The sequence below is a fragment of the Lampetra fluviatilis genome, chromosome 18 (assembly GCF_964198595.1).
Source record: "Lampetra fluviatilis chromosome 18, kcLamFluv1.1, whole genome shotgun sequence".
Classification (NCBI taxonomy): Eukaryota; Metazoa; Chordata; class Hyperoartia; order Petromyzontiformes; family Petromyzontidae; genus Lampetra; species Lampetra fluviatilis.
Window position 1 is genome coordinate 6912708 of NC_136292.1, and position 23580 is coordinate 6936287.

At 54.2% G+C, this 23580-nt stretch overlaps 1 protein-coding gene across 1 annotated transcript; it reads left to right on the forward strand.

The window, feature by feature from the left end:
- The first annotated feature begins 2441 nt into the window (after positions 1-2441).
- NEMF (nuclear export mediator factor) lies at positions 2442-22353 on the forward strand. Its single transcript, XM_078864459.1, has 32 exons — positions 2442-2583; positions 3028-3096; positions 3644-3746; positions 3984-4109; positions 4601-4752; positions 4965-5032; positions 5520-5609; positions 5804-5877; positions 6361-6431; positions 7018-7093; positions 8137-8199; positions 9245-9322; positions 9537-9745; positions 10501-10668; positions 11043-11106; positions 11276-11364; positions 11588-11691; positions 12234-12296; positions 12996-13166; positions 14336-14394; positions 14957-15077; positions 15688-15988; positions 16096-16171; positions 16413-16456; positions 16660-16888; positions 17504-17581; positions 17763-17957; positions 18093-18131; positions 18410-18516; positions 18939-18982; positions 19623-19702; positions 20496-22353. Exons 1-32 carry the CDS (start codon positions 2525-2527, stop codon positions 20571-20573), a joined length of 3348 nt encoding a protein of 1115 aa, XP_078720585.1. The 5' UTR covers positions 2442-2524; the 3' UTR covers positions 20574-22353.
- Positions 22354-23580: the final 1227 nt, after the last annotated feature.

Sequence of the window (23580 nt, forward strand, 5' to 3'; positions counted from 1 at the left end):
CGCCAAGCAGGGCCTCAAAGGATTTGGAAGTTTGGATGTCAGTTTGCAGTTTTAAGTTCACAGTTTTCCCTGTGTTTTAATAGTTGCCTTAATTACCGCTAGTTTAGGTGAGTGCAGGTTTGAAGGTACGAGTGTTTACTTTGAAGAAAAACAAGTGTAGTTGGGCAAGACACGTCGCCGGTAGCGATGAGGCTCAATGGTCGAGACTGCTGCCGGAATGGCAGCCAAAGGATGGGATTCGATCAAAAGGACGACCACCACCACCACCGAGATGGAGCGATATGAAATGACCCGTTTGCAGGTGCTCGATGGATGTTTGGCGTCGCGTGACCGTGAGAGATGGCGACGGCTTTCGGGAGGCATTAGTCCAATCCACGATATTAAATATTTCGATTGTACTGCGGTCTGCACGAACAACGAGAGGCTCAATTAACGGGCTGGCTTGCCAGCTTGTATTTGTATTATTATTATTATTGTGGTCGTGCCTCCATAAAAAACCCGCTGTCTCAACACGTGCGCCCGCTGACAGCCAGACTTAGCCTCATCAACAAAACCCACACCGTGCATCCATCACGTGCGGGGTGACACGGGGCAACGGTGGCAGGCGGCTGGGTAGGGCCGGTGGCAGTGAGGGTGAAGACTGGCTGCGGAGAGGGGAGTGGAGACATGGCCGAGTTTGTGAAGATGCAGGAAGCCCGTGTGGTTGGTGAGGGTAGACAGAGGCTGTGGTGGTGAAGGTGGTGAGGGCTGTGGGTGGTGAGCCTGAAGAGAATGGTGGGTGATGAGGGCAGTCATGGTAAGGGTGGTGGTGGTGAGGGTAGTGAGATGCTGTTGAGCTGAGAGCATCGGTGGTGAGGTTTGGTGGGTGTAGAGGGCGGTGTTGGTGAAGGTGGTGAGTGTGAGTGGTGAGGGTAAATGCGAGTGACACGAGGTGAGGGTGATAGTGGCGTGGGAGGGTCGATGAGAATGTGGTGTGGATGATAGTGGAGATGGTGGTAGTGGTTATGGCGATAGTGGTTGATAATCTCGGTATGATGATGATGACAGTCATACTTGTGATGGGAAGGATAATGACCATGAATATTGTGGTGGTGGTGGTGATGGTGATGATAGTGATTATGATAATGTTGGTAAGTATGATGATGGCGATAGTGGTGGTGCATATGATGAGTATGATTATGACGGTGGTGGCGATGATAATAATGGTTTAACACGTAGGCTTTCACGACCAATATTCCTCAGGGATGCAGACCTTCCCAAAGGGGTCCAGAATCTCCGACTGGGGTCTGACAACGGTCCCACAGGGGGCTCCAGACCCTGCAGCAGAGAGTCCAGGCCCTCCCATAAAGTTCCCACCGTGGTTCAAACCCTTCCAAAGCGACCCCCACAGAGGTCCAAATCCTTCCACCAGGGTCCGGACCGTTCTCGACTCCCGCCCACCCCCGCCAGCCGCGGGTGACCTTAATCCGAGCCCCCGGGGTCCTCACACCCCGCGATGCCCCTATAAGGACCCCCTCGTTCCCTGCTGGGCCCCCTGGAGTGGGGAGAGAGGGGGCTTCAGCGTCATCCTGGCGCGCGCGCGTGATGGAGCAGCGAGTCAGCACCCTGACACCTCACACCATCACGGCCATCACCACCACCATCAGCATAGTCAGGGCTTATAGGTTAGATCGCGTAAGTATACATGTGTCGTAACCTTCCACCACCCGACACAGCCAGTGATGTTTGTCACATACACACAAGACGCGCCCTATTAGTTACGACTTTAGCTCACCAGTGTGCTGGAGAGTAAATCCACAACGTTTATAATTTGAGTCCACGGCGTTTCGCCGGTAATTACATCCAGCATCATCGGGCGCGTTTTGTTAACGTGACAAACCTTACTGGCTGTGTCGGGTGGTGAAGGGCTACGACACATACGCGATCTAACCCAAACACCTTTATTAGTTGGACCCCAGTGGGACCCATGTGGGAGAGCCCCGTTGGGAGGATCTGGACCCCTTTGGGACCCCGCTTGGAGGGCCTGGATTCCTGTTGGAGGACCCCGGTTTGAAGGTCTGGACCCCGATGGGAGGACCCCTTTGGGAAGATCTGGACCCCGTGGGAGGGTCTCAACTCCATGGGAGGACCCCGGTTGGAGGGTCTGGACCCCTTTGGGAGCATCTGGACCCCGATGGGAGGACCCCTTTTGGAGGATCTGGACCCCGTGGGAAGACCCCGGTGGGAGTGTCTGGACCCCGTGGGAGGTCTCAACTCCATGGGAGGACCCCGGTGGGTGGATCTGGACCCCTTTGGGACCACCCCGGTTGGAGGGTCTGGATACCCTGTGGGAGGACCCCGGTGGGAGGATCTGGACCCCTTTGGGAGGACCCCGGTGGGAGGAACTTGACCCCGATGGGAGGGTCTGGATCTCTGTGGGAGGATCCCGGTGGGAGGGGCCCTGGTAGAGCCGCCCCCTCGTCCTCTGACCCCTTCACGTGTGTGAGGCCTAGGTTAGACCCCGGCTCCGGGTCCGTCACGCAAGATGAAGACGAGGTTCAGCACCGTGGACGTGCGGGCCGTGGTGAGCGAGCTGCGGCGCAGGTGAGGGGCTCCCGAGAGGGGTACGAGAGGGGTCCCCGTGCGAGGGGACCCCCTGTGAGGGATCTCTGGGACTGAGAACGGCTCCGCCCTGCGTTGCCTAGATTCCCCGCCGTCCCGGCGCGGCCTCTGTCGGCCGAGAGCCTAGGCCGATGGTCTGGGCCCTGTGGCGCGGTCTCCGTGTCCCTCCGCGTCTCCATGTCTCTATGTATGTTTCAGTGTCTCTGTCACGGTGTCTCTGTGTCTGTTTTAAATGTCTGAGCGTCTCATTGTATGCGTGTCTCCGTCTCATTTCGTCGGTCTCTGTGTCTCGGTGTCTGAGTGAGTGTCTCAGTGTCTCTATGTCTTCCTCTGTCTCTAATATTACTCTGTCTCGGTGTATCATCGTCTCGGTGTCGGTGTGTGTCAGTGTCTAAGTGTCCTCTTGCTGTGTCCTGTGTCTTGCAGCCTGCTGGGGATGCGCGTGAACAACGTCTACGATGTGGACACTCGGACATACTTGGTCCGACTGCAACGGTACGCGACCCGGGGTGCTGTGGTTGTGTGGCTGGGTAGTGTTGTGGCTGTGTGGTGTTGTGCCTGGGTAGTGTTGTGGCTGTGTGGTGTTGTGCCTGGGTAATGTTGTGATTATCTAGTTATTGTGGCTGTGTGGTGTTGTGATTCTGTGGTGTTGTGGCTGGGTAGTGTTGTGGCTGTGTGGTGTTGTGATTCTGTAGCATTCTGTGGTTGTGTGGCGTTGTGATTCTGTGGTGTTGTGGCTGGGTAGTGTTGTGACTAGTATTGTGGTTGTGGCTGGTTAGTGTTGTGATTGTGGTTATTGTGGAGGTGTGGTGTTGTGGCTTGGTAGTGTTGTGATTCTGTAGTTATTGTGGTTGTGCGGTGCTGTGGCTGGGCGGTGTTGTGGTTGTTTGGTGTTGGGGTTGTGTGGTGTGATTCTGTGGTTATTGTGGCTGTGTGGTGTTGTGGTTGGGTAGTGTCGTGATTCGGTGGTGTTGTGGCTGTGTAGTAGCGTCGTGACTCTCTGGCGGTGTGACCCTGCGGTGTTGTGGCCACGTGTGTACAGGCCTGACGCTAAGGCTGTGCTTCTCATCGAGTCTGGCACGCGGCTTCACACCACCGAGTTTGAGTGGCCCAAGAACAACATGCCCTCCGGCTTCTCCATGAAGGTGCTCATGGGGGCCCCACTGCCCCGTCTCCCTCCTCTCCTTCTGTGTGCGGTGTGTCGTGTTTATGTGTGGTGCGTGGTAGTCTGTTGCGGTGTGGTGTTTGATGTGCCGTACGTGGGGTGCTTTGTATTGCGTGTGGTGTGTTGCGTGTGTATGGTGCGGTATTTGTTGCGCGTACCATGTTTATTTACATGTCCAGTGTGGCGTGATGTGTGATGCGCTCTGTGCTGCGCTCAGTGCCGTAAGCATCTCAAGTCGCGGCGCCTCGTGAGCGTAGAGCAGCTGGGCACAGATCGCGTCGTCGACCTCCAGTTCGGCTCCAACGAGGCGGCGTACCACCTCATCGTGGAGCTCTACGACCGGGTGAGGGGCCAGCACCCACCCATGCACCCACCTCCTCTGTGTGTCTCTGTGTCCCTCCGTGTGCCTCTACGTATGTCTGTGTGTCACTGTGTACCTTCGCATGAAACTATTTTGTCACTCTGTGTCGCACTGTGTACTCCGTGTGTCACTGTGTCTCAATATGTATTTGTGTATCGCTGTGTGCCGTCGTGTATCGCCGTGTGTCACTGTATAGGTCCTTGTGCTAATGTACCTTGATGTGTCACAGTTTCACAGTGTGTCACTATGTGTCACTATGTGTCACTATCACCACGTGTCACTATGTGCTTCTGTGTGTCACTGTCACTTTGTGTCTTTCTGTGCCCTCCATGTGCTCTCCGAGTGTGCTTCTCAAGCCTTTTGTCACTGCCGGAATCTATCATTTCCAGATGTTCTATCGCTTATGATATTGCTACTGCTGATGTTCGTCTTTTTGTTGTTGCTACTGTTGTTGCTGCTGTTGTGGCTCCCAGGGCAATGTTGTGCTGACGGACCACGAGTTCACCATCCTGAACCTGCTGCGGTTCCGCACGGACGAGTCGATGGATGTGAAGCTGGCTGTGCGTGAGCGCTACCCTCGCGACGCCGCCGCACTCGCGGTGCAAGCACCGCTCTCCGTGGAGCGGTGAGTCCCAGCATGCGTGGGGTATGTGGGCACTGTGTGCACATGTGCGTGCCCACCCATGTGTATTCGCACGCCGGTGGTCACGTGCATAATGTTATAATAATTTGTTTTTGATAGAGTGCTGTGGAGCACTTCGCAAGCCAGGAGCAACTTACGTGATGGTTATTGTTGTTGTGTTTGTGTTGTTGTCATGATGGTTGTTTTTTTTTCAGGCTGACGGAGATCCTCGAAGCGGCATCGAAGGGCGACCAACTGAAGCGGGTGTTGAACCCCCACATGAGTAAGTCTGCGGCCACCGGTCGTGCTCGTGCGTGTGATGCTGGGTTTTGAGGATGTGTCTGAAAGCAGCAGGGTGCCTCGCCCACATTAGTTTATCAGGTCGCAACACACACAACCAAACACATGTACAGCCCGTGACAGCACCTGTGCACCTCCATTATTTCATCTGCAATGCCTAACGTGCATTACCAATCTGAGTGCACATGTTTATACAACATGTGTGTGTTTATGTGTTTGTGGTGAATATCTGAACAAGTCCTGGGCATTCCCTAGGTCGACTCGGCCTTAAATAAGTACCCGGTGCGGTGTGTGACTATCAGCACCGGGGAGACAAATTCAGCCGGGCATGTGCCGTGTTGGCCGATTAAGACTAGAGGGGGGATCTTTGTCTTTATATTTGTACGCGTGTGTGCGCGTGTGCGCGTGTGTCCGTGTGTGCGCGTGTGCCCGTGTGTGCGTGTGTGCGTGTGTGCGCGTGCTGTTGACAGCGCCTGGTCCTGCGGTCATTGAGCACTGCCTCCTGCAGGCCGGCCTCCCCGAGGGGGCCAAGCTGGGCCAAGGGTTCGATCTCACACGAGGTGAGGTCCCCTCTACCTCCTCACATCCCCTTCTCCTCCTCTCCCATCCGTCACATCTCTCACATCTCCTCCCCATCTCACATCCCCCCTCCCATCCCTCACATCTCCCCATCTCACGTGCATCTTATGCGAGCTCATGCATGTGTGTTTATGTGTTCGTGTCTGTGTGCCTGTGTGTCACTACACACACACAGATCTGCCCAAGGTCCTGCAGGCCATCGCCCTGTCGGAGGAGTTCATGGAGAGAGCCAGCGACTTTCAGGGAAAGGTGCGGAGCGTGGTTGAAGGGGGCGACTCCACACAGCTCGTCCCCACGTAGTCGTTCGCGCGGTGCCCTCGCTCGTGATGCTCATACCCTGTTGTGCAGGATGCCACTTGCTGACGCCCATGAGTGGCGCTTGCTGATAAAATATTTCGGCGGGGGGGGGGGGAGGGCAAATTATTTTGAAGTGTTTCCTAAGTCACGTGTGTCAATATTGTGTGTCGGAGTTAAGCGACCTGAACGTTTGGGGTTCGAGTTAGAATTCATTAGCGTTCTTTGCGTTTCTGCACCACTCCTGTCGTTAGTGCCCTTAGCGCCGCTCTCATCACCAGCAACGTTCATTAGCGTCGATCGTCCCGTTCGAGTCAATGGCATTGTTGTCATTCGAGGCTATCATTGTTATCGTCATTAGCATGGTTAGCTGCGTTAGCGTCATTAGCACGGTTCTCGTCTTTAGCGAGCTGATCGCCGCTTTCCATCTCCTCCCAGGGCTACATCATTCAGAAGCGAGAGAAGAAGCCGAGCGTCGACGCAACGCAGCAGCCCGAGGAGCTGCTCACGTGCGTGGGAGCGGGCGGGGGAGCGTGGGGCAGAGTGGTGGAGAGCACGGGAGAATATGGGAGAGTGCGGGGGAGTGTGTGCGGAGGGATATGCAAGAGCGTTGTAGAGTGTGGGATAGTGGGTAGGTGACTGGGAGAGTGAGTGGTTGATCGTGGTGGAGAATGAGTCCGAGACCGGGGAAGTGAGTGGGAGAGTGGTGGATACTTATTGGGGGAGCGTGAAAAAGTGAGAGAGTGGGAAGGAAGTTGGAGAATGTGAGAGTGAGAGCTTTCCTTGGATTCCCTTTGTCTGTGTATATTGAAATGGGGATATGTGTGTGTGTGCGCACTTGTCTCTGTGCATGTGTGCATGCACATGTGTCTGTGTGCATGTATCCTGGGTCTCCACTTGGTCGACTCATCTTTAAACTGGTACATGATGTGGTGTGTTAATATCGGTTCTGGGGAGACAGAGGTGGCTGGGCGTACTGTTGGCCATAGGTGCTCGCTAACAGTACTTGCCCCAACAGTCCGTTGAGGCCACAACGTATAATCTCTGTGCATGTGTGTGAGTGCATGTGCCTTGTGTGTGTGCTCGTGTTTACAGGTATGAGGAGTTCCACCCATTCCTGTTTGCGCAGCACTCACGCGGGCCCTACCTGGAGATGGACAGCTTTGATAAGGTGTGCACACAGACCACAGCCCCACCATGACCCCACCATGACCCCACCATGTCCCACCATGACCCCACCACGGCCCCACCATGACCCCACCATGACCCCACCTTGTCCCCACCATGACCCCACCACGGCCCCACCATGACCCCACCATGACCCCACCATGACCCCACCATGACCCCACCACAACCCCATCTCTCTATTGACTTTTATAATTCTCTCCTTCAGGGCCTCTACAAACCCCTCAATTCCAAAATCCTATGATCGAAGATACCGATGCCAGACTCCCTCATCAGTATCCGTCCACGAGACCATGGCGCACCCACACTCCAATCCCCCTCCTCTGGCTCCCAATCAAATTATGTCAACTGCTAAGATCCTCCATGGACTCAGCTCTGTCTACCACTCTTATCTCACTCTACTCCTTCCCATGCACTCTCCTACCTCTCCACTCTCATTGCACTCTATTCCCCTCCGCGCACTCTCCTTCCTTTCCCCATTCGTCTCACTCTACTCTTCTCCATGACCCCCCTACGCCTTGCATCCAAAGCTCCAGTAAAATGTCTTAAACAGGACGTCACTCGTTTATCCGTTGCTGCACGGTCAATTCACCTCCCCATTCAAGTCAAGACTCAAGATCTCCTCCCTGTTCTCTCCCTATGACCGTTTCTCTCTGTCCCAGTGTCTGATGTAAAAACAGACAGAAGCCCTCTCCCTCCCCGTGCCCTCCTCTCCCATAACCGCCACTTCACCGGGGCGGCACAGCGGTTACACTTGTGCCTCACAGAAAGAAGGACCTGGGTTCGATTCTCTACTCGGATGCCTTTATCTATGGAGTTTGTATGTTATTGATCAAACTTTCCAATGCAGGTACCTCATGAAAAATAGATGTTGGACTCGGTATGGCTTTCCTGGGAAAATACGTAACGATTATTTTACCTTCATTGCGGTTACCTTTATACTCTATACATTCCCTTTATGTTTATTGTTTGTGACTCAAAACGAGGTCCCGTCGTCGTGAATTTTGTATGTGTGTGTATGTGTTTCAGGCCGTGGATGAGTATTTCTCCAAGATGGAAGGCCAGAAGATCGACATCAAGGCACTGCATCAGGTCTGGGCGTGCATGCGTGCATGTGTGTGTGTGTTGAGTGTATACTCTGTGTGTACGTGTGTATATAGATGTCTGTGTGTGTGTGTGTGTAGAGCATGTGTATGTGTTGAGATGGGTATGTGTGGATTGTGTGTGTGGAGTGTCTGTATGTGTGTGTTAAGATGAGTGCGTGTGTGTTGAGTGTATACTCTGTGTGTACGTGTGTATATAGATGTGTGTGTGTGTAGAGCATGTGTATGTGTTGAGATGGGCATGTGTGGATTGTGTGTGTGTGGAGTGTCTGTATGTGTGTGTTAAGATGAGTGCGTGTGTGTGTGTTGAGAGTATACTCTGTGTACGTGTGTATATAGATGTCTGTGTGTGTTTAGAGCATGCGTATGTGTTGAGATGGGCATGTGTGGATTGTGTGTGTGTGGAGTGTATGTGTGTGTGTGTGAAGATGAGTGCGTGTGGAGAGTACGGCACAGTTGGCACAGTAGAGGGCACAGCTGGTGCATCTCTGCCATTTATCCGAGTCAACCCATGGCACCTGGGTCTGTCCCGTGACCTGTCAGCGAGCCTTCGACACTTCACTTGGCCTCAAAGTGCACCGCGATCCTGGCACAAGCGCTGTGGTAATGTCACCGTCACTTAGTGGCGAAATGGCAGGTGGTGATATTGGAGTGTGTGTGTGTAGCGTGTGTGTGTGTGTGTATAGAGCGTGGGTAGAGTGTTTGTGTGTTGTGCGCGCGTTTGTGAAGCGTGTGTGTGTGAAGCGTGTGTGTGAAGCGTGTGTGTGAAGCGTGTGTGTGTGAAGCGTGTGTGTGTGAAGCGAGTGTGTGTGTGTGTGGAGAGTGTGTGTGTGAAGCGTGTGTAGTGTGTGTGTTGAGCGTGTGTGTGTGTGTAGCGTGTGTGGAGCGTGTGTGTGTGGAGCGTGTGTGTAGCATGTGTGTGTGTAGCGTGTGTGTGTAGCGTGAGTGTGTGTGTAGAGTGTGTGTGTGTGTAGCGAGTGTGTAGAGCGTGTGTGTGTGAAGCGTGTGTGCAAACTGTCCCATGTGTCTCACAGGAGAAGCAGGCACTCAAGAAGCTGGATAACGTGCGCAAGGACCACACGAGGCGGCTGGACGCCCTGCAGCAGGCGCAGGTGAGCTCTCGCCGGGGCACTAACACCGCCATAGGGGGGGCGCGGGGGGCACAGATGGGGCCCCCCCTATTGCCATTCGGCTACAGCGTCTGCATCGCCCAGAGTCTTTACGTGACGTTGTCACCCCCCGACCGCGTGTGAAACACCGGCATCAACGCGTACCTCCACATACCCGTGCCTCTACATACCCGTGCGTACGTGCGTGCGAGTGCAGGAGGAGGACCGGCGCAAGGCGGAGCTGATCGAGGTGAACCTGCTGGTGGTGGAGCGCGCCATCACGGTGGTGCGCAGTGCCCTGGCCAACCAGCTGGACTGGGCCGAGATCGGCGCGCTGGTGCGCGAGGCCAGCGAGCAGGGCGACCCCGTGGCATGCGCCATCAAGGCCCTGAAGCTCAACACCAACCACATCACCATGGCGCTTAGGTGGGGTGGCACGCGGCAACGTGCGCAGCGTGCGGATGTGGCGCGCGTGCTGCACACGGCGACACAACGAGCACACAACACGCGCGCTACAAGCGGTGAACACAGAACACAAATTCACGATGAAGGTTTTTGGGGTAGATCGCGTGAGTATAAATGTGTCGTAACCCTCCACCACCCGACACGGCCAATTGGTAAGGGATTTGTCACGTAAACAAAACGCGCCAATTAGTTACTACTTCAGCCCACCGGTGTGTTAGAGAGTAAATCCAGAATAGTTCTGGCAAATCGCCCGATGATGCTGGATGTAATTAGCAGCGAAACGTCGAACTTAAATTGTAGATGTTGTGGATTTACTTTCCAACACACTGGTGGGCTGAAGTGCGTTTTGTTTACGTGACACATCCCTTAATGGTTGGCTGTGTCGGGTGCTGGAGGGTTACGACACATTTATACTTACGCGATCTAACCCAAAAGCCTTGATTATGAATAATATTGGTCACGAAAGCCTACGTGTTAAACAGAACAAAATACTGCGTGTAGCAGACCTGGGGGCAATTGCAATTAACTGTGTGATTTATAACTCATTAATTATCTTAATTTCAGCCAACAATGCTTCTGTAATTATGATTATAATGTATATACTGGATCTATTATTGGCTGTGATAGTGTTAACGGTGAATGGGATGGTGGTGTTATTGGTGCATGTGGTGGTAATGGTGGTGTTATTGGTGCATGTGGCATTGGCGGTGATACAGTAACCCGTACACTGGGGCTGGTGGTGAGGACGGCTCGGACGGTGAGGCCGGCGATGGAGAGGCCGTAAAAGTGACAAAGCAGCAGCACAAGCGGCAGAAGCCTCAACAGGGACGCCCAGCGCTGATCGACATCGACCTGAGCCTGTCCGCCTACGCCAACTCCAAGAGGTGCTCCTCCTATTTCCCCTCTCTGCACCCCTTCCCGACTCCCCCTTCCTGCTCCCCTTCTTAGTCACCCTGCCCTGCCCCTCCTACTCTCACTCCCTCTCTCTGTACGTTCGTGTGTGGTGTTAATTGTGCGTGTGTGGTGCTAATTGTGCGTGTGGTGCTGCGCGTGCGGCGTGGTGCTGCGTGTGTGTGGTTCTAATTGTGCGCTTGTGGTGGTAATTGTGCGTGTGGTGCTAAGTGTGCGTGTGGTGCTAAGTGTATGGCATGGCGCTGTGTGTGTGTGTGTGGTGCTAATTGTGTGTGTGGTGCTAATTGTGCGTGTGGCACTAAGTGTGTGGCGTGGTGCTGCGTGTGTGTTGCGGTGCCGTGTGTAGGTATTACGATCACAAGAGACACGCCGCCAAGAAGGAGCAGAAAACCATTGAGGCATCAGAAAAGGTAGAAATGTGCGTGTCAGGTGTGTGTGTCACATGCTAGATGTGTGTGCTACATGTTCATGTGCTGAGCGTATCAGCAGCTGCCTTGTTGCCAGGTGTGCCACCGACGAAGTGGCGTGTTATCAAGACATGAGACTGACGAGGTGGCTTGTTGACGAGGTGTGCCACAGGCATTCAAGTCTGCCGAGAAGAAGACGCGACAGACTCTCAAGGAGGTGCAAGTCGTGAGCTCCATCCAGAAGGCGCGCAAGGTCTACTGGTATGACCCCTCAACCCTGACCCCTTCAACCCTGACCCCAACCCAACACGCCACTTGACCCGCAATCTCAGAGCCAAGCGGAAGTTAGCCGCTCTCCTCAATGCCGAGTGTTCCTGACCTCCGTATCGATGAGGCGACGACTCCACTGCGTGACGCTGGGCTTTGCTGTGACCCCCTCGGCGCGGTAGTGATGCGTGGCGCCGTGCCGCGTGCGTGCGAGCAGGTTTGAGAAGTTCCTCTGGTTCATCAGCTCGGAGAACTTCCTGGTGATCGCCGGCCGCGACCAGCAGCAGAACGAGATGATCGTCAAGCGCTACCTGCGAGCAGGTGAGCTCACCTGTGTGTGTGAGAGGGTGTGAGTGTGTCTTGGGGTGGTGTGGGCAGCGGCGGCACAGTGGTTAGCCAATTGCACTCCAAACCCAGCGACCCAAGTTCGATTACAGCTCACGACCAATTGCAGTGGTGAATATTTGAACTGGTTCTGGCCTTCCCTAAAGTCGACTCAGCCTTAAATGAGTACTTGGTTGACTCGGCCAAGAGTGGTGCTGGCCACACCATCCCCTCATATGCCTTGCCGGCCTTCATAGGTGCTCGCTAACAGCACTCGCCCCAACAGCCTGTGTAGGCTGTGGGGGATCTTAGTCTTTGCTCTACGTCTGTGTGTGTACTGGTGTACGTATGTGTGCACTGTCATTGACATAGTGATGTGTGTGTATTTACGTGTTTGTGTGTTTATGTTTATTTATTTGCGTGTATATTTGTATTGTGTAAATTGGTAAGTGTGTGTGTGTGTATTCTATGTGTGCATGCTAGTATCGTGTATCTTGTGTATATTGTGTACGTGTGTGTGTGTTTGCTGCCGTTGACAGGAGATCTTTACGTTCACGCTGATCTGCACGGAGCCACGAGTTGCGTCATCAAAAACCCCACGGGTGCGACCGCCACTCCGAGCCACTCGCAGGGATCCCTGCACCTAGCCTGGCACGGGTTACGTCCCACTGGAACCACAAAACACGTTCCAACCACTAAACTAGAGGTTTTACCCTTCCTGGCAATAAAACAGGTGTTAAGATGTTAAAACACCAAACATAAACCTTTTGCAAGGAATAATAACAATAAAATAATAAAAATGAAAATAAAGTTTCGATCTCAACACAAGCAATCGTCATCAGGATGATATTTAAATTATCTTTTATTCACTTTATTTTTATTATTTTATTGTTATAATTTTTTCTATCTACGTGATTTTACCGAAAGAACCATAGGATACTATACGCATAGTCTTTGAAACTGATTGGTCCACACCAGAGACAACTTCTTTAGAGCCTAGTCTCAAACGGTGTTAGACCAGAGAATGCCAAAAGGCGACCAGCACAAAGACAATGCCACTGTCAGGACATTGAGATATCGGGGTGAGCAGCTTCATCATGGGACCTCCCTTGCCAGCGTCAAGATATAAGAATAGGTTTTACCCTTTCTGGCAATAAAACAGGTGTTCAGATGTTAAAATACCAAACAGAAACCTTTCTCAAGGACTCAGGCCTGCATGAACTCTGTTCACCATGATGAGGACCCCTCCATAATCACGCTGCACCTATTATGATGATGCCCCCCACCCCCTCCCCCACCAGGAGAGGCGGTGCCCCCCCGCACGCTCACGGAGGCTGGCACGATGGCCGTGTGCTACAGCGCCGCGTGGGATGCCCGCGTCGTCACCAGCGCCTGGTGGGTGCACCACCACCAGGTCACCAAGACGGCGCCCTCCGGGGAGTACCTCACCACGGGCAGCTTCATGGTCCGCGGTGAGTGCCACGCAGTGGGCGGCACGATGCAGGTGTGTGTGGGGGGGACGCGCAGGTTTAGGGGGGCACGCACGTTTAGGGGGGCACGCACGTGTAATGGGGGCCGTGCTTGGCTGGGCCCTTCACCACCAGATGTCCCCGTGGCCCACCCAAGTTGATGCTTCTTAGCGGTATGTCGATGTTACGGTGCCCCCCACACTCGACAGCTCAAATGGGCCCCCCACAATCCAAGAGCAGCTGGAGCCAGGATTGGCGGTGATATGCAGGTGTGGTGAAACACCGGTGTTTTACCATGCAGGTGTTAGAGCTGTACATGTGTAGTGCCGTACAGGTGTGGTGAAACACCGGTGTTTTACCATGCAGGTGTTAGAGCTGTACGTGTGTAGTGCCGTACAGGTGCGGTGACACGCGGGTGTCACTCTTGCAACCTCCTCAGGTAACTCCTACCAAATGAGACTCGTGTCCTGCCCTCTCGAGTTGTCACCTGGTGACACGAAATAAACCCGAAGCAAATACTTTGTTCTGTAGAATTGCCACGACAATGCAGGTGTGGTACCGTACTGGTGTGACGCTGTATGCATATGGCGACACGCGGGTGTGGCGATGTACAGGTTTGGTGCCATGTTCTTTGGTTCTTTCGGTAAAGTCATGTAAGTGAATAAATAAAATTAAAATAAATAAATTAAATCGCGACGTTTCGGGCGCAACACAAGCGCCCATCATCAGGTGGGACAACCACAGCAAGAAAACAATCGCTAAAGTGCGATTTTATTTATTTATTTTCATTAGATTTTTTTCACCTACATGACTTTACCGAAAGAACCAAAGAGTATGGATCCGTGCAGTCACGAAAACTTCAAATCTAGAATTGGTGCCATGTGTTTATTGCGTGCAGTACATAACGGCTGCATTATCTGGTGAGTGTTGCTCTGAAAGCACCTGGTCATTGGTATTAACGCACGTGCGTGTGCATACGTGTGTGTGCGTGCGTGTGTGCGTGCGTGCGTGAGTGCGTGCGTGTGTGAGTGCGTGCGTGTGTGTGCGCGTGTGTGTGCGCGTGTGTGTGAGTGCGTGCGTGTGTGCGTGTGTGCGTGTGTGTGTGTGTGTGCGTGCGTGCGTGTGTGTGTGCGTGCGTGTGTGTGTGTGTGTGCGTGTCTTTGCTGGCACAGGTAAGAAGAATTACCTGCCTCCTTCTTACCTGATGATGGGGTTTGGATTCCTGTTCAAGGTGTGTGTCTTGAGTCCGTCGCCACGTTTTAATGAACAACGTTGCCACGTTTACTTGGGTGGCAGGGTGGGGGCGCAGTGGTAACACTCTTGCCTCACAGCAAGAACGACCTGGGTTCGATTCCCTACTTGGGTGCCTTCCTGTGTGGAGTTTGTATGTTCTCCCTCCCCCTGTTCTGCATGAGTTTCCTCTGGGTTCTCCAGTATCTTCCTATTGCAACAACAACAACAACAACAAAAACATACAAAACATCCCAGTGCTGAAAAATGACCTGAAAATTACTGATGAGGGATCACACACAGTAACATCACCCTCCTACTGCAAAAAAACTTAGCAGGGCCCACCTGAAAAAGAGTCTTGAGACTCAGTGAGGCTCTCCTGGGTAAACAATCGTAGTAATACAAATAATAACAAATTGCACCCACAAGTTGTTCTTAGCCCAATCGTGGTGACTCGAGCTGCTGGCGTCTGTGTGCCTAGCCTAGGTCGACTCAACCTTAAATACTTGTGTGTGTGTGTATATATTTACTGTCCCGTGTGTGTGTTCGCTCGTGTTGATCAGGTGGACGAGTCTTGTGTCGCTCGTCACAAGGGGGAGCGAAAGGTCAGAGTTCAGGACGAGGACCTGGAGTCGGAGGCGAGGGAAGCGGGGCGACTCATGGAGGAGGCGTCCGTCGACCTGGGTAGGTCACAGAGTGCGACCCCTGTTTGACCCCGCAGGCTGGTGGAGTGGTGGTGCCCAGCTGGGTCAGGAGGTCAGAGCGCTGGGCTGGCAACGCTGAGAATCCTGGGTTTGATTACCGGTATCGTTTCTAGTGAGCTTTTGATCTCAGGCTGGTTGACAAGGACTGTAAAAAAAAAAAATCGCTTACAATTTGGATGTGCGCTTAATTCTCCTAAGTTCCAGCTCTGCCAATACATATCAGTTCGACTGACGGAGTATGAACCATGAAAATGTGCTGCCTACATCTCGTCATTCATCCCAAATGGACCAATGTTTACCAGCGTCATGGTCCAAATATTGGCCGAATTAATTTAACATAGTTGGTGGGGATAACACATAGCAATCATTATCCTTGACTGGCAGACTTATGTCTGCTTGCAGGCCAGGTGCTGAGTCACCTTGTGCCACACAGAGACAGCTGCCACTGGGGGTGCCCTTCATCAGGGTCGAGCAAATTAACGTTGACATTGTTGAGGACGACCGCAGCCCATGGCACCCGGCTCTAGTTGCCGCGGTAACGCACGTGCGAGCATTTGTCAGCCTGAGGCCTACGACCCGCTCTCCCACAGAGGAGGTACCCTCTGATGGGGAGGAGGAGGAGGGGGCGGCGGGGGACAGGGAGGGAGGAGGCCTCCCTGCCACCCAATCAGAAGACGCCGTCTCGGCCGCCCCCTCCGCTCAGGGTGGCCCCCCACCCCCCAAAGAGGAAGACAGCCAATCGGAGGGCTCGCAAGAGGAGGAGGAGGTGAGGGTGCAGCCAGGCAGCGGGGACTCCGATGGCGGGGGCGATAGTGGCGGGGAGATGGATTTCCCCGACACGAACATCGACCTGTCTCACCTGGCTCAGCCGTCTCACCTACACATGCACAGGTGAGGGCATCGCTCCACCTTCCCCCTGCCCCCATCCCCTCACTCGCTCGCACTGGGCGCCAGCGACTGTGTGTGCCTATCGTGCGTCTCCCGTGTTTCCCCCGCAGGCCCGGCATGGCAGCTGGGTCCGACGGAGTGCCAGCGAGCACATCACAAGCCTCGGAGATGCAGGGAGACGCTCAGGTACCGCACGTGGAGACACACGGAAATGCATGGACACGCACGGACACGCACGGACACGCACAGAGACACACTGACACACATCAGTAAAGGACACGGGTAATGAACACAGACACACACATGGTAACTGTGCATCTTTAATCGTGATGAACTGTCAACCTGGATCCTAATAATGAATTGATCTGTGAACCGTAACTTGCCCCAATCACTCTTTTCCCTCTCCGTATGCCGCGTTTCTCTCCAGAGAGATGACAAATCCCGGAAACATCTCTCTGCCAAGGAGCGCAGGTCAGTCCACACTTAACTTGAAAACCCGGTTTAACCAGGGGAGGCTGAAACTCGGATTCGAACCCAGGATCTCAGCAGTGCCTGCTTCGCGCTTCTGACCTTATAACTGCAGCTGCATGACCTCACTGCCACCCCACCCACCCTGCCCCCTCCCACCCCTCCACCCTGCCCTTCCACCCCTCCACCACCCCTTGTGACTCCAGGGACCTTAAGAAGCAGAAGAAGCAGCCAGGGGCTCAGCCAGGGCTCGCCTGCAGCTCAACCCCGCAGGATTTGGAAACGCCCTCCTCGGACCCCGCGGAACCCGCGGACCCCGCGGACCTCGCGGACCCCGCTGCTACTGCTGGATCCCAGGCCGAGGCGGAGAGGGTGACCGGAGAGGGTGAGAAGCTGGGAGGGGTGGCCCAGCCTGCCCACAAACGTGGCCAGAAGGTGAGGGGCTCACCTGCTATGTTCTCACTCTCCTGCTGCCTCCTGCTTCCCCCTGCTACCTTCTGTTTTCCCCTACTGCCTCCTTCCTCCTGCTTCCTTCTGCTTCCCTCGACTACCTCCTGCTACCTCCTGCTACCTCCTGCTTCCCCCTCCTGCCTCCTGCTTCCCCCTGCTACCTTCTGTTTTCCCCTACTGCCTCCTGCCTCCTGCTTCCTGCTTCCTTCTGCTTCCCTCGACTACCTCCTGCTACCTCCTGCTTTCACCTACTGCCTCCTGCTGCCTCCTGCTTTCTCCTGCTTCCTCCTGCTACCTCCTGCTGTGTTCTAACTCTCCTGCCTGAGTTGAATTCCCAGCCATGGCTACCATCAATGGCACGTGATATAAGAACCCCATGCTGGGTCCGCTCTAGGTTAACCTTAAATGAGTACCTGGTACAGTGTGTCAACATGGACACTGGAGAGATAAAGGCGGCCGGATGTAGTGTTGGTCACAGCACTCCTTCGTACGCCAGGCTCGCATTCATAGATGCTCGGAAATAGCACTAGCCCCAACAGCCTGCGAAAATCTACCTGGGAGATCTTCATCTTTGTGTTCGCGTGTGTTGGGTGCGAGCAGGGCAAGTTAAAGAAGATTCGGGAGAAGTACGCGGACCAGGATGAGGAAGAGCGGAAGCTGAGGATGGAGCTCCTCGGGGTGAGGCCTTGCCCTGCTACTCATCTCACATATGGAGGCGTGTGTGCGTCGCCTAGCCACACGCGCGTCACGTGACCACGCGACCTGTCACGTGACCACGCGACATGTCACGTGACCACGTGTCCTGTCACGTGCTCGTGTTCCTATCACATGACACTGTGTGCTGTTCATGTGTTGGCAGTCGGAGGGGAAACCGAAGGAACCCAAACACAAAAAAGGCAAGGGGAAGAAGGATGAGCGCGTGAAACATAAGCCTGCGCCACGCCCAATCAACATCCAGCCTCAGGGTCAGGTGACCCACGTGGAGCAGGCTGCCAATCAGCTGGGAGACGTGACGGTCTCCTCTGAGCAGCAGGGGGGCGACGTGGAGGACAAGGTGAGTGAGTGGCGGCGTGAGTGCGGAGTCGCGGTCTCGCCACAGGATTTCTGCACCGGGTGGGGGGAGGTCCCCCACATGTCTCTGATTTTCTGCGTCGCGTCTCAAATTTTTACCCTTCGTGTCGCCACGCAGGACCCGGACGACGGAGAAACAGAGCAGGCCGCAGTCGAGGTAAGCGGGGCGGGGGAGGGCAGGGGGGGGCGGGGGGGGGCCCTGTCTCCAGCTGATCACGTGGGATGCCACTTGCAGCCACCCCTGCCTTTGTGTGATTGGAGTGAGTGGTATGTTGTGTGAGCTGACAGGGATGTTGGCGATGATGTGATGATAATGTGGATACGTGCCATGATGTGGTCATCAAGCGGTGGTGATGTAACAGTGATGCGGTTATGAATTGACCGGTGATGTGACAAATACTTCGGGGGGTGACGTGACGGTGATGTGATGTCTAGGACGCGGAGGCTGTGCTGGACTCTTTGACCGGGCAGCCGGATGCAGACGACCTCCTCCTGTTTGCAATCCCGACCTGCGCCCCCTACACAGCCATGACCAACTACAAGTACCACACGCACGCACAGGAAATGCACGCACAAACAAACAAAGATCCTCCGTATAGCCTGAACAATTGTTGAGGCAAGTGCTGTTAGCCTATGAAGGCCGGAATGGCACACGAGGGGGTGGGTGGCCAGCAACCACGCCCGGCCGCGTTTGTCTCCCTAGTGGCGATGTTTACGCACCACACCAGGACCAGTTCAGATAATCATCACTGGTGTTGGCAGTGAGCGGGATTTGAACTCGGGTCGCCAGGTTTATAGCGCAATGCGCTAACCGCTACACTACCACAACATGGGGGACCCTTCTGGCAACAAAACAGGTGGTGTTAAGATGTTCAAACACCAAACAGAAACCTTTTTCAAGGAATCAAGTCTGCATTAACCACACGTACTTGTGGTGAACATGAAAACTACGCTCTGCCACCAGGTTCAAGGTGAAGCTTACACCTGGGGCCCAGAAGAAAGGCAAAGGTGCGTCCTGACGGCCGCCACTGTGTGTGTGTGTGTATGTGCGCTTTGTGTGTGTGCGCGCTTGTGTGTGCGCGTGCACGCTTGTGTGTGTCTGTGGTCATGAACAGCACTTGTCCCAACAGTCTGTTGAGGCTATACCGGTGGTCTTGGTGTATGTGAGGAGCGATGGCACAGTGGTTAGCAAAGAGCTCTAAGAACTCCGCAACTTGAATTCGAATCCCACTCACGGCAACATTAGTAACACATCTAAACTGGTCATGAGACTCCCTTAGGTTAACTCATCTTTAAATGAGCACCTAGTGCAGTTTGTAAGCATCACCACTGGGGAGACAAAGGCCGGCCGGGCGTCGTGTTGGCCGCCCACGCTCTCGTGTGCCGTGCCGGCCTTCATAGGTGCTCGGTAACCAGCACTTGCCCCACAGTCTGCGTAGGCTACACCGGCGGTCTTTGTAGCGGTGTGTACTTTTAGTGTGTGGTGGTGTGTACGGCCGGTGGTGGTGGCGCGTGCCGTTGTTTGGCTGTGTGCCGTTGTTTGGCTGTGCGCCGTTGTTTGGGTGTGCGCCGTTGTTTGGCTGTGTGCCGTTGCATGCTTCCTTACTGCGCTCCCGTGTGGCCGAACATCCACGTTTGTGCGTCGCAGCTGCCAAGACGGCCCTGCACAGCTTCCTCCACGCGCGCGACACCACGGCGCGGGAGAAGGATCTCTTCAAGAGCGTCAAGGCGAGTCAGAGAGATAGAGAGCGAGCGGGGGCAGCAGGGGAGGAGGGCAAATGATCCTGACGACGACAGGGGCAGCACGGGAGAGGGGGTGGGCAGCGACTCGAGCTCGGAGACACCGGCCAGAGTCGTTTGAACTTTGACGAGGCCGGACGTGACCTTGACGTTCAAACGACCATGGCCTCCACCGCTTGCTCAGACGAACCCTGCTCCAAGCCTAGTTTTCCTCCTGAGTCGACTGCCCCTGATCTGGCTGAAGCTGTGCGGGACACACAAACTCGTACACACACGACAAAGACAAAGATCTTCTGTGTAGCCTTTTAGACTATTGGGTCAAGTGCTGTTAGCGAGCACCTATGTAGGCCGGCACGGCACACAAGGAGGTGGGTGGCCAGTACCACGCCCGACCACCGTTGTCTGCCCAGTGGCGATGTTTTTACACACCGCACCAGGGACTCATATGAGGCTGAGTCAACCTAGGGGAGGCCTAGGATCGGTTGATATAATCGTCACTGGTGTTGGCCGTGAGCAGGAATCAAACTCGGGTTGCCGCTTTCGTAGCTCAGCGCGTTAACACGCAGACACATACCCTGCAGTCACTGCGGGTGCTCATTCCTGCAACCACTCGGGGTGTTAAATGTCAAACTCAATGGCAAAAACATCGAATACCGAATCAAATCGCACATCCACGATGACACGATTGTTCCAGACCCAGCAGAGAGGGCACAAGGAGGACGGATCGATGAGCCGAGTGCCGAGAAGTTTGGCTGTGTCCTCCCCCCCCCCCCCCCCGTAGGACACGGACCTGTCCAGGAACGTTCCGGGCAAGGTGAAGGTCTCCGCTCCGAACCTTCAGGCCACCAAGCGCAAGTGATTCCAGCTCCTGGGCACCACCACCACCACCACCGCCGCCGCTGCCGACGGCCAGCACCTCGCACCCTCGCCTGCACTCGCGGCCTGCGCCACACGCCTGGCCACACGCCTGGCCACAAGGCCAATACCTTGCTACTGGTGTGAGATCAAATTTGACCGAATAAAATATGAAACACGGGGTTTGAACTCTGGGGATACACATTCTATTGTAGCGATATGTTTCCACTCTGGAAACGATACCCGGTCAACACCTGGAAGATACATGGTCCTACTGGCGGTCTGTCCGGGGCATTGACCTGGAAAATATTTCTGCACCGCCAGCACAAAACATCCAATATATCCCTGTCCCTTACTATGGCCCCGACTACCACTGTTCACATGCCACCCATTCCAGTCTACCTGTGAACTGGAATATATTCAGTGAGAAATGAATCTCTTCCGATGCCTGTTGGCTGGGTGGCCGATACCTGGCGGATGGCGTGGGATTTCGTCGCTGGAGCTGTAGTCTGTAACGAAGATGCTCTGAGAGAAACACCGATGCAGCCAATCATAATTGAGGGTGCGGCAACGGTCGTGTGCCGTTGGCGTGATGTGTCGATTGGTCGATTAAATACGACTGTTTAGACTCAAGATACGCGCATCGAGTCGTGTGTGCGAGAAGCAATTACGATGAACGCAGATTTATAATTCGCGCATTTGGCGTTCATGCCACTCTCATAGTGCATTGCTGTCAGAAAGCAAGGGGCTATGTTTCACAGATGGATATGGTTCTGCCAGTAGGGAGCATTGATTGATGTGCATTACCCGGATTGAGTAATTTGCAGTTTGATTTTTTACGGACCATTACGCCGGCACACTATGGCCTGACATCCACTGTGAAACCAACTGCATATTTATACAGATGTACGCACGCAGTAGTAACCAGGACGGCCTGCCAGATTCGAACTGCCTACCTGACATGGCTGGGCCACGTCACCAGGCGGCATGTGAACGTGGAGCGGTGGTCCAGCGGTTTGCGCACCGCGGTACGAACCCGGTGACGGGAGTTCCGATTCCCAGACATCGGTCGCAAGTGACATCCCGCGCTGACAGCGTGGTGAAGTATTGTCATAACAGCACACTGACCGACACTGCGTGGGGGGAAGAGGCCTTCAGCCGTTGGTGGATAGAGAATGGCTGGGACTCATGCTTTGTAAGCGAATGTGGCATTCCGACTAGAAAGGAGCAAACTCAGCGGCACCAACCAGGTCGAAACAACGCGAACGAGGTGGGGGAGGGGGGGGACGAGACGAACGGAAATGGTTTGCGGGACCCGGAATCGTGACAATCCAGTCACGCTGCTGGGACTGGGGGGCATCGGGGCAGGCCTGGCTCCAGCTACTCTCGGATTCGGGGGGGGGGGGGGCATTCGTGATGTGTGTGGGGGGGTTGGCACAGTGTCATCGCTACCGAGGAGAGTCAACTTGGGTGGGCCGCAGGGACAATTAGTGGCGCAGGGCCCACCCCAGGGCCCACCATCGCGCCGGCCCTGCTCCGGAGATGGTTTTTGGGTATATCGTTACGTAGCCATTAGCCATGCGAAGTCACATCTGGATATAAGCACATCCCCCTTGGGAGCAAAGCCAACTGCCTAGATCCCAGATGGTGTCCTTGTATCAGAAGTTTTCCTTCTCCCCCCCCCTACCAGTTTCCTATAATGATGTGTTGCTTGTATTATAATAACTGTGCTTACATCATCCAAGCCAAGCGTCCCAATATAAAAAATAAAAACACACCGACTGCTATTGCAGAGGGTCGGTGTGCTCTGATTATCTCACCACCGCGAGTTTATTTCATCTTCTTTGGTCACATCCACTGTCCCCTGATCGTGATCCACCACATCCTTCCATTTCGCCCTCCCTCCTACAACAATTTGTGATCGCCATGTCGCTTCTGAAAAAGAGCTATTTAGCTTCGTTTACCTAACCTGGTAAAGTAAAAAAATACAAATTGTTTAGTTTAGACCAGGAGGTGCGAGATGCCCTTTCTGGGGCTGCGAGACATGGGCAGATTTATTTTTAGAAGGTAAATCATTACTTTGTATTCATCAAAGCCGCCTACGTGTGTGTTAACATTGTCGATGTTTTAACGCTTGAGAACCAAAGGGGTGCAAGGCTGCAGTAGAAGGTTAAGCCACTGATTTAGACCTATCGTTTCGTCTCATCCACACATTGTGTTCAACCACCACCACCCTAACATCGCAAAGTTTTTTTGGTAAGATCGCGTAAATATGTGTTGTTAAACCCGCCACCACCAATTAGTAAGGTTTGTCACGTAAACAGAACGTGCCAATTCCTCACTAGCACAGCACACCGGTGTGAACAAATGTGGATTCGCTCTCCTACATGTTCTGTTTACGTGACAAAACTTACTAATTGGCTGTGTCGGGTGGTTGGTGGCGGCGGGTTTAACGACATTCATTTTTACGCGATCTAGCCCAAAACAAAAGCTGTATTATGCACCACCATCCTGCAGGTCACGCAACGCTTCTCGATCCTGCCTCTTCCTCCCTTGCCACTGCTCCGCTGTGGAATTCCCTCCCGTCGTCGCTTTCCCCAAGCTCTTATAACGACAATAACGCCCCTCTGTTTACAACTCGGATAGTGCTGTGTGTTGCTGGCCGCTTTACGTTTCGAGACCTTCGTACCTGTGCTCAGCAATTGTATCCAAAACATACCCAGCGCACCGTAGCACGACAGAACTGTGATGATGCTGCATCAGGTGTGCGTAGGTATGCCCAGCTTCTACTGAGTGGCTACGTTTAGCCAGGTAAAGGTAGGACAAATGAGAGCAGCAGCAGAAGCAGTATTCCGCTTTTCCGTGCTCCACTCTGCCGTGCTCCACTCTGCCGAGCTCCACTCTGCCGAGCTCCACTCTGCCGAGCTCCACTCTGCCGAGCTCCACTCTGCCGAGCTCCACTCTGCCGAGCTCCACCTCGCTCTGCCTGGCTCCACCTCGCTCTGCCTGGC